The sequence below is a fragment of the Gigantopelta aegis genome, chromosome 15 (genome assembly GCF_016097555.1).
Source record: "Gigantopelta aegis isolate Gae_Host chromosome 15, Gae_host_genome, whole genome shotgun sequence".
Classification (NCBI taxonomy): Eukaryota; Metazoa; Mollusca; class Gastropoda; order Neomphalida; family Peltospiridae; genus Gigantopelta; species Gigantopelta aegis.
Genome location: NC_054713.1, coordinates 29,594,369 through 29,610,608, shown reverse-complemented (window position 1 = coordinate 29,610,608; position 16,240 = coordinate 29,594,369). Strand labels below are relative to the sequence as shown.

Here is a 16,240-nt window from a genome sequence, read left to right as displayed (position 1 = left end):
AGTGTAGGTATTGTGGTGTGAAAAGCCACTGGGAAAGTATGTGTAGGAAAGCTAACCATGATAAAACTAAATCACGAAATGAACATAACCAAAGACACGGTCGATCTTATAGCCGTCACCGAAATGAACACAGTAGACAACAGTCTGGAAATCGCCATCGCCAACAAATTAATGAAATTGAGACAAACGACCAAGAGGAAGCTACATTCAGTTATCATGGCATAATGGTTTCCAATCAGTGCATGGACTCTTACTGACAAAACTATGTGAGACAGTGCACACACCGAACTAAAAGTCCAAGTTCCTAACATTAAAGATATTCACAACTTGAATTTAAAAATTGACACTGGAGCATCAGGAAATACACTTCCAATTCGAACATGCTGTCAAATGTTTGGCGAAAAACCGTTCAATGAGGTACTGAAACCAGTGAACAACATTACACTATCAGCATACAATGGCCAAACTATCCATTGTGTGGGAAGTATAACCTTGTGAATACAATTTCAACAATCCAACTTCATAGATGCACTATTCTATGATGTTGATGTACCAGATTCCGCCATAGTTGGTCTTCCAACATGCAAAGCATTGAAACTAGTCACAATCAACTGTGATGAAGTTAATGTGACATCCTATCACTCAGTGGATGGTGTAAAGAAACATTTTCCAACACAATTTTCCAACACAGTTTGATTCTATTGGAAATTTCAAGACAAAAGCCAAGCTTATTCTCAAACCAGATGCTGAACCGTACTGCGATCCACCAAAAAAATACAGTATTCATCTCAAGGAAAAAATCAAAGAAGAATTAGAGAAAATTAATAAGTGTGGAGTTATTCGACCAGTGACTGAACACACAGATTGGTGTCCATCCCTGACATATGTCAAGAAAGCAGACGGCTCTTCGAGAATCTGTATCGACCCATATCGACTCAATCAAGCTCTCAAACGTTGTCCAACCAAAGTTCCAACACTTGAAGAACTAAACCCAACTTGTGCACAGGCAAAGTTCTCCTCCAAACTTGATGCAAAAGCTGGATGTTAGTCGGTACATCTGGATGACGACAGCCAGTTGTTAACAACATTCCACACACCATTCGGAAGATATTGTTGGATGAGACTCCCATTTGGATTAACTGTAAGTCAAGATATCTTCCAGCAGCAGATGACAGAAATTCTGGAAGGTCTACCAGGTGTTGTTGGAATCACTGACGATGTGTGTGTCATTGGGAAAACAAGAGGAAAAGCATGACCAAAACTTGACAAGACTGATGCTACACGCAAAGGAGGGAGGTCTAGTGTTCAACTTGAGTAAATGCATTATCAAGAAACAGTCAATTCCATTCTTCGGAAATCTTTACACAGACAAAGGCATTGTACCTGATCCACTCAAAATACAAGACATCCGCATGAAAGAAAGAAAGAAAGAAATGTTTTATTTAACGATGCACTCAACACATTTTATTTACGGTTATATGGCGTCAGACATATGGTTAAGGACCACACAGATTTTGAGAGGAAACCTGCTGTCGCCACTTCATGGACTACTCCTTCCGATTGGCAGCAAGGGATCTTTTATTTGCGCTTCCCACAGGCAGGATAGCACAAACCATGGCCTTTGTTGAACCAGTTATGGATCACTGGTCGGTGCAAGTGGTTTAAACCTACCCATTGAGCCTTGCGGAGCACTCACTCAGGGTTGACATCCGCATGATGCCCACACCTGAAAACAAAGAAGATCTACAGAGATTCTTGGGTCTTATGACATGCCTAGGTGCATACATACCAAATTCCAGCTCCGCTAAGAGATCTACTGAAGAACGAGTCACTGTTCATATGGGACATAAATCACCAAACCTGCTTCGAACGACTGAAATCGCTAGTCAACGATGAATCCTGTCTGGCCTACTACGACATGGATAAACCTCTCATCTTGGAAGTAGACACATCAATGAAGGGTCTAGGTGCCGCACTGATACAGGATAAACCTATTGCATTCGCATCCAAATCACTGACATCTACTCAAGCTGCCTACTCGAACATAAGCTACCAACTAAGCTAAATCCCAGCCCTGAAACATGTATCTGTGGAGAAAATTAATATTCCTATGGAATTATTCACCTACTTCGTAAACAGTATTACTGTTATTAGGGGGCTGTCTGGTCAATAGGCTGAAAGCCTACATTAAGACTTGTTTTAACGTGGCTGCCTAATTACTAAAGGAAAGTTTGTTTTTTGTTTAACACCACCACTAGAGCACGTTGATGTATTAATCATCGCCCACTGGATCGTCACTGAACGATAATAATCACCAACTTGTGTGTACTAATTTGGGCATAACAGGCAATTTTGTTTTTTCTGAGTGCAGGAAGGTCGTACTGTCATTAATAGCTGCTGTAGAGTTGTCAATATTTATTTTATCGCCTCGACTTTGATGCAATCTAAAGCCCAAGTGTTTAAACATCCACTGAGCTACCTTGAGCAGTTTGCGTTTGTTCAAACAGTCATTAGAGTGGCAGTCCTCCTAATTAATACAGGCCTCGGTGGCGCAGTGGTTAAGCCATCGGACTACAGGCTGGTAGGTACAGGGTTTGTAGCCCCGTACCGGCTCCAACACAAAGCGAGTTCTTAAGGACTCATTGGGTAGGTGTAAGGCCACTGCACCCTCTTCTTTTTCACTAACCACTAACCAACTAACAACTGACCCACTGTCCTGGACAGACAGCCCAGATAGCTGAGGTGTGTGCCCAGAACAGTGTGCTTGAACCTTAATTAGATATAAGCACGAAAATAAGTTGAAATGAAATGAGTCTTTCTAATTAGTAGGAAGGATGTATTCACAGGCTAGGGAGTGGCAGTCATGTCACAGATCACTCTCCTAAGATGATGCCAGACAAGCTGTCACAGGAAGTTTCAAATGAAATTCATTAAAAAGATACTCTTCAAAAAAAGTTGGGGAATTTAAACGGCAAATGTCATTACCAATGACTGGAACAGGGATCAGCTTTCAAAAATGACTGTCTAGAAAAGAACGTTCACGACTGCACAACCTAACACCAAACACAGACGAAAATGTGCACGTGCAACACGCAATAGGGAGTCATTCGCGATTTTGACACTACACAGAGCGGTCGATAAATCAGTTTGAGTGATTACTACTGCAAAATTCAGCTCAAACAGCGACTTAAATCGCTACAGTTAAACCAAGCTACTGGGATCCGAGTGACAAGTCAGACGATCAGAAATCATCTGATCACATCTCATCAGCATGCTTGGCAACCACGTGTTGTTAACGCATCGCCACATGGTAAACAGGCACCAATGGTGTACACAGCATAAAAACTGGGGGAATCGTCGATGGTTTCGTGTAATGTTTTCTGACAAGTCTAGTTTCACTCTGGCCCCATGATAGATTTGGTGGTGGTTCAGTTATGATGTCGGGTGGCATCACTATGACTGACAGAACACCACCCCATCTTGTTCAAGGGAGGGTCACTGGTCAGTACTACCAGGATAACATACTGGCACCGATTGTTGACAATGCTCGGGCCTATCAGCAGCAAAACGTTACCAGAATGCCATGGCCAGCAATGAACCCTGATCTTTCCCCCATAGAGCATGTCTGGGACATGATCAGGAGACATGTATGGCAACGGCAACGGCTGCCGGCTACTTTAATTGAACTTGGCTAAGTGCTGCAAGAGGAATGGGATAGACTTCTTCAAATCATCATCATTGGGAGATTGATATATAGCATGCCACATTGAATAAATAAATGTTTGATAAATCGTGGGGGTATTACCCAGTATTGATCAAAAGACATGAACGTTCAATTTTCACGTCATCCCCATCTTGTTTCAAGGTCGTTTGCAGCCATACAATCTGCTGCCAACATGAACTGTTGGTTGTCATTTCTTCCCAATTCCTTCATTATTATCATGCATCTATTCATATACAGTGATACCTCTTGATACTTCTTTAATTGGTTGTTATTTCCTACATTCCTTCTTTTTTTTAAGTGTTTATCATTGCAAGGCGATCAATTTGCAGCAGTCCTAAAATTCTCCAGGGAGTGTTGTGGAAGCGGGAGTAATCGTTCACCCATCCTGGTGAAGACTGTATTACTGTATTATTCAACTACCCACTGTACGTCAAGCGAGTGTTCTAGTACTATATTACTTTTTATATACTGACAGTGACCATTGAAAAAAAAAAAATTCACTTACAATAGATATTTGGTTTGGTTTTTATTTGGCAAAATAATTTCATGTAATGATTAATATTTAAAAAAAAAAAAAAAAAAAAAAAAACCACCTAGGTTTCTGCAGTTGTTGAGGTTTCCTAGATAACTTACCGGTAGTGGATTTATCTGCTTACAATTTTATATTTATTTTTTTTTAAGGCGAGCTAGCCATAACATTATCATATAGCTCACATTTATATTGTTATTCACACTGACCATGAACCAATAACCGATGATCGATAAATCAATGTGTTCCAGTGCTTCTCTTTTTTTTCACCATTAATTTATGTATACGCGAAGATTAATAAATGTTAATTATATATCCATTGTATGTGTATGCTGCAAATTTACCTTACCTGCTGCCACTGGTAAAATAATAAGCAAAAATCGGAAAAACAGAAAATGACAGTAACCGGAGGACCCCATTAATTTGATTTTCAACTGGGGGAGTCAATGCATTATCTTGTAGAGTACCATTGTTATTAACTTTTAAAGTCTTGACTCAAAACTACTGTAAAGCCATGACAAAAACAAATTGTATGCGTGTAATGTCATTAAGAGATTTGTCTAGACTTATAAAACACTGGACCAGTAACAAGACATCTATCCATCCATCCATTGTCAGTGTATCTGGCTTTTCAAAACATGCTAACAGCAAATTACAGAATTGTAAAGTAATATTTGCCACCATTTACAAGAAAATATTTCAACTGCATCATAGATTAATATCATGTGTTTGTAGGGCATTGTGCTTTACGAACTACTGTACAACATAACTAACGTTCATAGACTGGATTATGTGACTACTAAATGGCTTTCAAAAAGAAGAAAAACCCAAACAATACTACCTTGTGAAATACCAATAGCATTTGATAGAAGTCATATTATTCAGCTGAACCTTGCATTACCTCAAAGTTAAAGTTTGTTTTGTTTAGTGACACCACTGTAGCAAACTGATGTATTAATCATCGGCTTCATTTAGTCATTTCTGCCATGAAATTTTTTTTTTGTTCAACAACACCACCAGAGCACATTGATTAATTAATCATCGGCTATTGGATGCCAAACATTTGGTAATTATGACTCGTAGTCATCAAAGGAAACCAGCTGCATTATTTCTAATGCAGAAAGGGATCTTTTATATGCACTTTCCCACAGACAGGAAAGCACATACCACGACCTTTGTCCAGTTGTGGTGCCAGAGTTGGAACGAGAAAAAACCCAATTAGCTGAATGGATCCACTGAGGTGGTTCGATCCTGCGATGCAAGCACCTCAAGCTTTTTGGCATGAAGTCTTAGAGGAAGCCCTCTACATTTTTTCCCAAGGGAGTAAGGGATCTTTTACATGTACTTTCCATCAGGACCGCACATACCACAACTCTTGATATACCAGTTGTGGTGCACTGGTTGGGACAGGGAAAAACACAATCAGAGAATTTACTTTAAACAATAATGTTAATAAACTCCACCAGTTGGTTGTACCAAAAAGGTTGGGACAGTGTATATATATATATATATCGTTGTCAGCCATTGAAATGGAAGAATTCATTTTGCCGGGTTTATAATCCAATTAAGGTTCAAGCATGCTGTCCTGGCACACCACATCTTAGCTGTCTGTCGGTGAATATGAAAAGGGTGTGGTGGTCTTACACCTTCCTACTGAACTGTTAAACTCGTTCTCAGTACGAGCCAGTACCGGGGTATGAACCCGGTACCTAGCAGCCTTAAGGTCAATAGTTTAACACTGAGCCAAAGGGAATAATTATCAGACTAGTTGTATAATTTACCAGCACTACCACATGGTAGATAACATCACTTTGGATTTTTTAATAGACCCTTTTGTCAGTTTTGGTCCTACAGTATTAAACTCTGGATTCTGGGTAAAATCCTAGAACTGACCATCAGTGACAGGAGACTACTGTCGGTATCCCTAATAAATGCCGTGACAAAGTTCATGTTGACACTCTCACACCTCCCAGCCACTTGTATATATTAAAATATAGGAAATATAGGAATTTGCATACCAAAATATAGCAGTTTTATACAAATTTTCAGGTCAAATATGGAAGTTTTATAGGAAAATTTGGATCGATTATCATGATTATAGGCTTTTTACAAGGATTTCTAAAGACGTTTACATTACTAATGGTATGTATGTACACAACATACCATCTACTACCTCAACAAATATATACCAAGGCTTGCCAGCAGTCCATGCCAATATCCAGGATACTTTGAAAGTTGGTGCATCTTGTATCAGTAATACATCCTCCTCACCTCATCAGGTGAGCAGGATCTTGACTGGCACTTGATACAGATCTCCCACATTCAAAGCATCTTCTGAATTTCTGACAGGCTGGCTGCCTTTCACTGCAAATATATTTCAGTAACATATTGTATTCATCGGCATTTTGGCAAAGCAATTGAGTGAAATATAGGAAATGAATCTCAATATAGGCATTTTTGACTTGGATTCTGGCATTGAGGTTCAAAGAGACTCTCACTGAAAGATGTTTCTGACTAATAAGGCCTTTTTAACTACTAAAATTACAAATAAATGTACTTCTTTAAATTCAATCTGTTTAAATGATCATCTTGATGTTTGTAGTAACTTAATCTTTTATTTATTTCCTAATATGTATTTTTAGAACGTACAAAACAGGGCTTCAACTTAAGAATTTGCTTTCCACAGCAATTTTTAAAAGAAATTTCAATGGTAAAGCTGACTGCAATTTTGAGTCTGCCTATAGCAATTGTTAAAAAGTGACATTTGCAGCAAATACACATGTGATTAAAGGGTTATTTTGCTGTATGTAGACATATTTCAAATGTTAAATATTGGCAGATAATGTACACCAGATGTATACACTTTGCCAGTACTTACCAGCCTCAAGTCCGATGGCATAACCACTACACCAAAGAGGCTGGTTTTAATGCAAAAGTTGATCACTGCTGCCCTTGGAAAAATAATGCCTATATCTCACTTTTTTACTTTTAAAAGTGAGACAAAAAGCTCTACTAGTCGGGAACATGTTAAAATAGCAAACTCAGGACAGTCTCTTTAAGACCCATTTCTTCCAAATCTACTATGAGTGAAATTAAAGTCACTGCTCTCTACTGTAACATCTAGTTCATATGCACGTTGAAAAAAAAAAAATGAGGACATTTCAGTCTGTTCAAGATCAATATTTGTGTAAACCAATGAGAAAATGATAAAACACAGTGTTTGTATGTGTGACCATTACTTCATAAAACTTATAAACCAACAATAAAACCTAGGTACTGCAGCACTTTACAAAACATATTCAAAAATGAGCAATGTAATACATCGAATTAATCAACTATTTCTTAAACTAATACATTTTAATATTTGTTTAGAAATATCACTTCCCCTCCCATCCATATCCTAAAAGGTAAAAAAAATAGAATTTTTGCTGTGAAAATGCTGCAGTACTTTGATTTTAAACACGTTCATCTCCCAGATGATGGCTGTCACAGTTGTCTCCCTTGCCAAGTATGTTACCTCACTGGTGACTTTAGCAAAAGTAAACGCAGAAGCGAAAATAAAAATGCCTTGAAATATCTCTAAAATGAACGACTTTTAGGGATTTTGAAAGATTTCCAACTCTTTGTTTCATCTTAAAACAACAAATCTTTTCTTATTGTAGTTCACCTTGGAGATGTTTCACTTTAAAAGCTAGCCCCATGTTTATAAAACCTGCATCTTTACATAAATTCTAGCTTGAAGCTAACTTTTTAAAAATCAATTAATACTATGTTTTATAAATATGGGTGCAGGGAAAGTAATTTACTAAAGTCACCAGCAGGAAAACATATACCTGCAACGGAAACAAAAGGACAACCATTAGTATGCAAGAGTGGTCGTCTCTTGTTATACTCTTCCATCTGAAAGACTACAATAAAAACAAATAAGTATAATTAATTTACAGTTTATTATTTATTATACAATATTTACAAACCCATGATATCACAAAAAAATTAGTTACAATGGTTCTATGCCAGACAGAAGTCAAAAACTAATTTTGAAAAAACTTTAAATGCACATGACACAAAAAATGGTACCCAAAGAAATAGCTTGCATTCTCGCAACAAAAAAAAAGGTAAATTTCTGAATGAAAAAAAAGGTGTATAATTAATACAAATGGTATGATTGATGTTTTATACACGTTATATATTATAAAAACAAATAAATAAATCCTTGTTTTATCTTCAGTTGCCATTTTTCTTGGGACTTATATAAATGTAAAAAAGATATGTTGTGAATTTTGTTTTTAGTATTCATCTCAAATCACGGTTTTGGATGTCATTTAGGGTGTCAGGTACTACAATACAAAATATGCTAACTTCATCCACATCTTTCTCACAGGCTGGCTATTATAAAATATAATAACAGAATGAACATTTACACCTGGCTAATTGCCCTGCTCATCAACAACTAATTGACAATTATCATGATATCCTGAAGATGAGACATGGATGGATGGATGGATGGATGGATGGATGGATGGATGGATGGATGCAGCATATGTCTGCTTTGTAAGAACATTATGGCTGAATTCTGAATTGTAGTTTGGAAGAATTTAATTATTAATGTCATGATTAAAATTAAAATAACAATTATAATAATAATAAATATAAACCAAATTATTTTACATCATTTCTGTAAAGCACATCTTCGAACAAAGTACCCAACCTGCATATCTGGAAACTGGTACTAGAGAATGGTTATCACAATATGGAAACAAAATACGTCAACTAAACATTCTAATATCACAGCAGTTTGTTTTCTCAGATACACATAATTTGAATCGACATCCAAATGCTCTCATCATCCCAAGTTCATCACCCAATACAACTGATCATGATATCCTGAAGATAAGACATGGATGGATGGATGGATTGATGGATGCAGCAAGAATATTTATTATTCAATAAAAGTGAATGTCATGGTAATTAATGTCAAATGTTAGTCTTCAGAATGCCATTATCAATTCATCTCTACCAATTAACTGGCACTGCCAGCATGTAGATGAAAGACTTAAGTTTTCTTTAAAATTACTAAACAAACTGCTGGTAAAAGCACTATAATGAGTCTTAAAGATGAATATCGCAGAGGGGTTCAGTACCATTTCCCGTCTTAGTCCATATATGATGTGACATGTTATATACGGCCAGAATGTCAAAAAGCCTAACTAAGACCTCGGAAATATCACTTCTATTCCTAGTCTTTATTTTATTTATTTTTTTCATTTTCATTTTCATTTTCATTTTCATTTTCATTTTCATTTTTATTTAAAAAACATTAAAATATGGATGTGGTAAATATGACTGCATCTTTAGCTATGTATAATATACGTATATATGCACGAACATGCAAGTCTGAACTGGGAAAGTGATGTTCTAAAAACATTAAAATATGGATGTGGTAAATATGACTGCATCTTTAGCTATGTATAATATACGTATATATGCACGAACATGCAAGTCTGAACTGGGAAAGTGATGTTCTAAGAAAACCTAAACATTATGATTTCCAAAGCCTTGTGTGGTTATGCATGTGCACATATTCAGATTATACGTATTTACAAATTTACAATCACATTTGACCTGTACATGCAAACCTCTGCCTCACTCCCTATGTCTAAGATTATATTCTCGTTTTTTCGCACCCGACTTGCGCCTCAACCTAGATATACTCAGTCTCTTTCTGATACCTTTAGACTTTTTGCCACCTTTCTCCTCCTCTTCTTTGCCAGTGTCGCCAAGCCGACACGTTTTTTGCGTGAAGGGGGAGTTTTCCTTCCCGTTGTCTAGCTTGCGCTTGCAATCCTTAACCGTATCCCCCCTTTTCAGCGGACTCCTCATTCTCATCAGACTGGTCTTAGTGTGTTTGGCAAACATTTGCAACGGGGTTACCACTACCCTAAGAACCCTATTTTGCTCCGTCCGCTTAACGTAGTATTCCGGCAGGAGGTGTTTAGAGTGTGGGGTGGGAGAGGCTGGCAGGACATCTAAGTGTGAGATATCGGTGTGCCGGCTGGCCGGCGTGTGCACGCACTTGAGAGCCGGCCCCGGGTTGGTGCAGCCAGATGTACCTTGTTTGACCAGCACTTGGTTCTCGAGCTGGGCCAGTCTCTCGTTCTTGTTACCAAGGCGAGTCTTGCTCTCTTCCAGGGCCTCGTTGCTGTTTGCCAAACCAGTGCGCAATTCACGCAGGGCGTCCGCCTGAAAACAATAAAACAGCTACATTAAATAACATGGTACTAAATACAAAGTGCAAAGGAATAATATCGCTGACTGACAACACTGAGTTGGAGCGGGACGTAGCCCAGTGCTTCAGCGCTCGCTCAATGCGCTATCGGTGTGGAATCAATCCCCGTCGGTGGACCCATTGGGCTATTTCTCTTTCCAGCCAGTGAACCACAACTGGTATATCAAAGGCCATGGTATGTACTACCCTGTCTGTGGGATGGTGCATATAAAAGATCCCTTTCTGCTAATCAAAGAGAGTAGCCCATGAAGTGGCGACAGCGGGTTTCCTCTCTTAATATCTGTGTGGTCCTTAACCATATGTCTGATGTCATATAACAGTAAATAAAATGTGTTGAGTGTGTCGTTAAATAAAGCACTTCTTTCTTTTTTTTCTACCAGTGTCCACTGAGCTACATCTTGTCCCCAGACCTAAGGAGTACATTTTCATGGTTTATACAGAAATTTCAAACCTAAATTTAGGGGCTATTTAGGGACTTTTTAGGGTCAATGTAAGTAAAATTTAGGGACTAAAACTTTGCTGTCCGCCATTTGCAATGACCTTCAAACTTGACAAAATAATGGGAGTGTTTAAGCGGTCCGTCGGAATCGACAGAGAACTGTCCTACACATTTTCATAAACATAAATACGTAGAATCCACATAGGCATAAATGTCTGATTCAGTTCAGATAATTTTAGAATATTCCGTTTTATTTAGTTTGCACCGGGATTAAGACTTTTGATTGGTATTTTAGAAACGTGTTTCGTTTTAGAATCACCAATCAAGCACTCTCCGAAAGTTACAAATGAATCCTTCTACGAACATTGATTATGTTTTACGAATGAATCGTTGATATCATTTTGACATTGTTTACACACCAACATTCGAGCGAGCACAGAGATCAACAAATGAAAGTAGATATCGATGTATTTTTGGCAAATTTATTTAATGTTTCCGGAAGAAGAAAAATGTCTAACGATTTTAGGGCTTATATGGCCAAATTTAGGGTCTTTTGTGAACTTACCCGTAAAATATAGGGCTATTTAGCGCTAGATCATCAAAATAGAGACTTTTTAGGGCAACCCTTCAAATTTAGGGCCTTTTCAAGCGTGTGCGAACCTTGATTTTAAGCAAAGCCTTATCAGACATTGGTTAAGGTAGCAGGCAATGTATTATATTTTTTTAATGTGTGATGGGTTTTTCACATCTTCGCCTTTATACAAACATGCTTTGGAGCATAATAAAATAAACCATAGATATTATTTGTAAATACTATGAGATCATTTGCACAATAATGGATTGTCCACATTGAGTAATAAATTTAAAACATTTACAAACTTTACAGTTTTATATGGTACACATGAACTGTTTTACATGAGCACACATAAATTTTTTTTTTTTTTAAATATCTCTCCTCCCCCCCCCCCCACCACCCACTATGATAACTTTTGGAACAGTCCTAAGGTATAAGAAACCTCCCGACCTGTTGCTGCAGTCTTTCCTCATCGTCCTGACTGGCGGCCTTCAGTTTGGCTATCTCCTCCTCCTTCTCCTCAAACGTCTCCGCCGCCTCCTCCAGCATCTCCGTCAAGTCCTTTATCTTAGATTCCTGAACACATAAAACATGACAGTGAGTCAAATCCTTTATCTTAGATCCCTAAATACATAACACATGAGTCAAGTCCTTTATCCTAGACTCCTAAACATAAAACATGACACCGAGTCAAGTCTTTTATCTTAGGTTCCTAAATTAAATAGACAACATAACACTGAGTCAAGTCCTTCATCTTAGACTTCTAAATACAACACAACACTGAATCCAGTCTTTATCTTAAAGGAAACATGTCACGTAAACCATATTTGGCACCAACCATGTACAATTAATTATAAATTGAATCACCTAAAAAAAAAATTTATAAAAAATTAATTACTTAAAATATCTCCATAAAAGAACCCCAGATACGAGCTCTTAGCGGAAATTGCCGATCTTTAATGAGCAGGGCAATCACGAGGTCCGTGACGTCAGAGACGCGTCGCTTGATCTGAAGCCTTACACTTAAAAGCATTAGTCCGTACCACTCATAAAGAATCTAAGACTTGCACAGCTTACCAAAACAATGAGTGTTCGTTCGCAAAACGTTTTGCCGTATCAATATGAGCTGTTAGTAAATGAAGAAAGACACACATTTACTTACAACAGTGATACTGATGAAAAAACGGATAGCGAGTCGGAGGGTGGAGAAAAACTGGTGGTGCCAGACCAGACCGGTCGACCAATTTACAGCCCGGAGCCCGAAAGTAACCCGGAGACAAAACCAAAACTCGGATGCTAATGCCGAGGTGTATACTGTTCATATTTAGCATAAAGATACACCTCGATATGATGTATTTAAATATGTAAAAAATATAAATGTAGGACAAACATTTTTTGGTGGGTTTTTTTTAAAGAAAATATCGCATTTTTTATGTTCGGGCTGTACATAATGAAATCTGTATGCACAGTGTAAACAAAACGCTCTAATTTACGACAAGGCGCTTCACTTTCATTAACCTGGCTTGTAAAACAACATAAATGACTTGAGAGTATAATCAACTTTTAAACTAAATATATTTCTATTTGCATCAATAGAACGAAATGGGGTTATAGTATTTTTCTCTCATAAAAAAGTAGCATATTATTAGGCCTATTGGTAGGGTGCGTTAGAGTAAAAACGACCACTCACGATACCCAAGTGATAATTTTCTTTTCTTTGGTACTACGTAATTGGTCAGTTTTGTAATTTTAGATGGGAAAGTCTACTTAATCAAGGGTTTTACAGCATTATTTACAGTAATGAAGCAGGGCGGCTGATAATGTCCATAACAGTGTACTATAGTCGCGATAGGTTACGCCACAATACCCTGTGATCTTAAAAAAACTGGCACGTATTTTGTACGTATGTCTAGACCGTGGTAATCACTTACCTGGTCGATACCCTGCAATATACACCTGCCAATCAGGAATCACATGTGCAGGCCACGGAAAGAAAGGACCAATTAACTAAAACAACACTCCGATTCTCAAGTCAGCCCGTGGATAAACATAATAGTTATTTCGACACCGACAGTAGTGTTTTATTTTGTATTGAACTTCGTGTTGCTTTGGGGCTTCGGGCGATGAGGAACGTTTTTGTGACGTATTCCGCCCGAGATTAAAAACTTATTTAAAATTATTATTGTTTTCTACATGTTTTTTTAAAAACATATTTAAATACATCGTACTGAGATGTATCCTCATGCCAAATCCCATGTTTGTATATGCCATATTTAATTACTTGTTGACGTTTCCTTCTTCGGACGGTGAATACAGATTTTGTTATGTAGGCCTACAGCCCTAACATGAAAAATCTTCTTTTTTTTGCAAAAAAATAAATAAATAAAACATTCTACATTTTTTGTTTTAACATATATAAATACATCATGCTGAGGTGTATCTTTGTGCCAAATATGTACAATGTACACCTCGGCATTCGCAACCGAGTACTGTTTTTGTCTCCGGGTAACGTTCGGGCTCCGGGCTGTAAATAGGCTGACACCAAAGTACTATGCGGTGTTGGTGTCCAATCTTTTCTTTTGCGATAAAATACACGCGTCTTTCTTCGGATACAATCCTTTGGAAAACCATAAAAAGACAATCCCGATCGTTTAAACTGTTTATTTTTACACCCAAAGGCCGCGCAGTACGGCACTGTTGGACTGAAAAGATCGTAAGCCCCTTACTCCATATATAAACAGTTAACAACAATGGAAGAGTACAGCGGCTCTGACGTCACTTCCCTTTTTTTCCGAACGCTCACGAAGAAATATGCATAAATCGTACTTTGATACTGATTAGCGTAATTTCTTCATTTTAAGTTAACTACACGTATTTTATTGTTATAAAGTTATTTGTATATTATTTTTATATCATTTTTCTTTTAAAATGAGCTATAATATGGTCTCGTGTCATGTTTCCTTTAAGACTCTTAAACATAAAACATGATACAGTCAATTCCTTTATCTTAGATTCCTAAACACATAAAACATGAGAGTCCAGTCTTTTATCATAAGACTCATAAGAGAGGTGTGTGAGAGAGTGAGAGTGAGAGTGAGAGAGCGCTCACTGCCATTCTGCAAGATAGAATACTCCTACCCAAAAAGCAATGAAGCTCGGGTTGGGACGGATAAAAACAATGACAGAGTCCATCAAAAGAATTATATCAAGGTATATAGTGCATTTTCATAAAGATTGTACATGACAACAAATTTATTCAAAACAGTAAAAAGAAAAACTAATCAAGTGGACAAAAACTAATGAAGTGGACAGCTTTTATCCACAATTATTTTCTGAAAACATTAGCAATGGCTAGTTATTTACATCATCATTTTTCATCTCTACAGTTCCATAGACAAAAAAAACCCTACTGTTTTCTTAAAATAAGGTTTGTAAGTGGTTAAACGAGATCACTTATTAAGCTAGACATTTCCGAATCAAGCCATATTCAGAAGTAATGTGTTCTTGAAAGTGGAAGTTGACAAACCTGCTCCAGAAGAGTGTTATTGATCACACTGTTCTCCTCCAGTGCCTGCAAGAAATAACAAAGGTCTGAATAACACCGATATGAGTGGATCACTTATATCACACACAAGCAGAGTCAAAGAGTATATTAACTCCGCCTGATGCAGTCATATTCATCACTAGTCCATACAGAAAAAATGTGTTAAACATGCATTCAATCTAACTTTCAAATACATGTCTAAAAAACTATTATCTGTCCAACAAAACAATTTCTTTGTCAGCACATAATCAACAATTATTGACTAGAAGCAATAAACCTTTTATAAAGGTATTTCAAAACAGGACAATAGTCACTCAAAGACATTCGATAAGCACGGAGCATTGTTTGGAATAGGAAAAACTGAAGATTGACCCAATAATTTCTTAAAACTGATATTAATGCTCATTAACTGATGGAAAGTCTGTTGTGTAGGATATAAATTTTATCACCCATATGGTTAAAAATTTAAATATAGTTCATATAAAAGTGTTGTCAAGTGGGACTTAAACTTTGACATCATATGATAATGCCGTATAATTGGCGCATTACAACAATACTGTACATTAGTCAAACAAGTTCAGTGATAAAAATTTAAATCGATTATCGATAATAAATAGGATATTAAAATTGCTACTATTTCGTATCATGGTTTTTCCCTTTGTGAAATAATTGAAAATGATACGAAATGGAAGCATGTTTAATATCCTATATAAATGTATTAAGTCTCTCACCTTGTTTAGCTGCTCTTTAAGTTCTTTCACCAGGTCACTATCTATGGCCGAATCAGAGGTCACATGCTTAAAAACAAAGAAAAAAAAGGGTTAAAAACATAAATAATAAACAATGTGTGTATGATGCAGTTCAGCATGTTTCATTTGAGTCAGTTTGCAACTCTGAAATAACATATAAAAACCAGAACTTTATCACAAAATTTTATTAATATGGCTTATTATGCAGGAAAACTACTATTACTTAAGGCTTTAGAATCACAATGTAACACTGAACAAAATTATCTTGAAATTCAAACATATTTTACACTAAAAATTTGTTTATTTTGTCAGTCTGCTACAAAAAAAAAAAGTTAAGAGGAAATTTTGCTAGTTATTAAAAACAATGGGTCGAACTTACAAAGCCTGTTTTTGTC

At 37.0% G+C, this 16,240-nt stretch overlaps 1 protein-coding gene across 5 annotated transcripts in view; it reads right to left on the bottom strand.

Moving 5' to 3' along the window:
• LOC121389870 (kinesin-like protein KIF20B) overlaps window positions 1-16,240 on the bottom strand; it is an 81,919-nt gene that overhangs the window by 40,136 nt on the left and 25,543 nt on the right. For 4 of the 5 annotated variants that reach the window (XM_041521525.1, XM_041521526.1, XM_041521528.1 and 1 more), the window contains exons 15-18: window positions 15,828-15,893; window positions 15,079-15,123; window positions 12,003-12,128; window positions 9,983-10,493 (exon numbers count right to left, since the gene is read on the bottom strand). In XM_041521525.1, the coding sequence (XP_041377459.1) occupies window positions 9,983-10,493; window positions 12,003-12,128; window positions 15,079-15,123; window positions 15,828-15,893 (748 nt within the window). The remainder of the gene's footprint in view (window positions 1-9,982; window positions 10,494-12,002; window positions 12,129-15,078; window positions 15,124-15,827; window positions 15,894-16,240) is intronic. The other variant, XM_041521529.1, reaches the window with a different exon arrangement.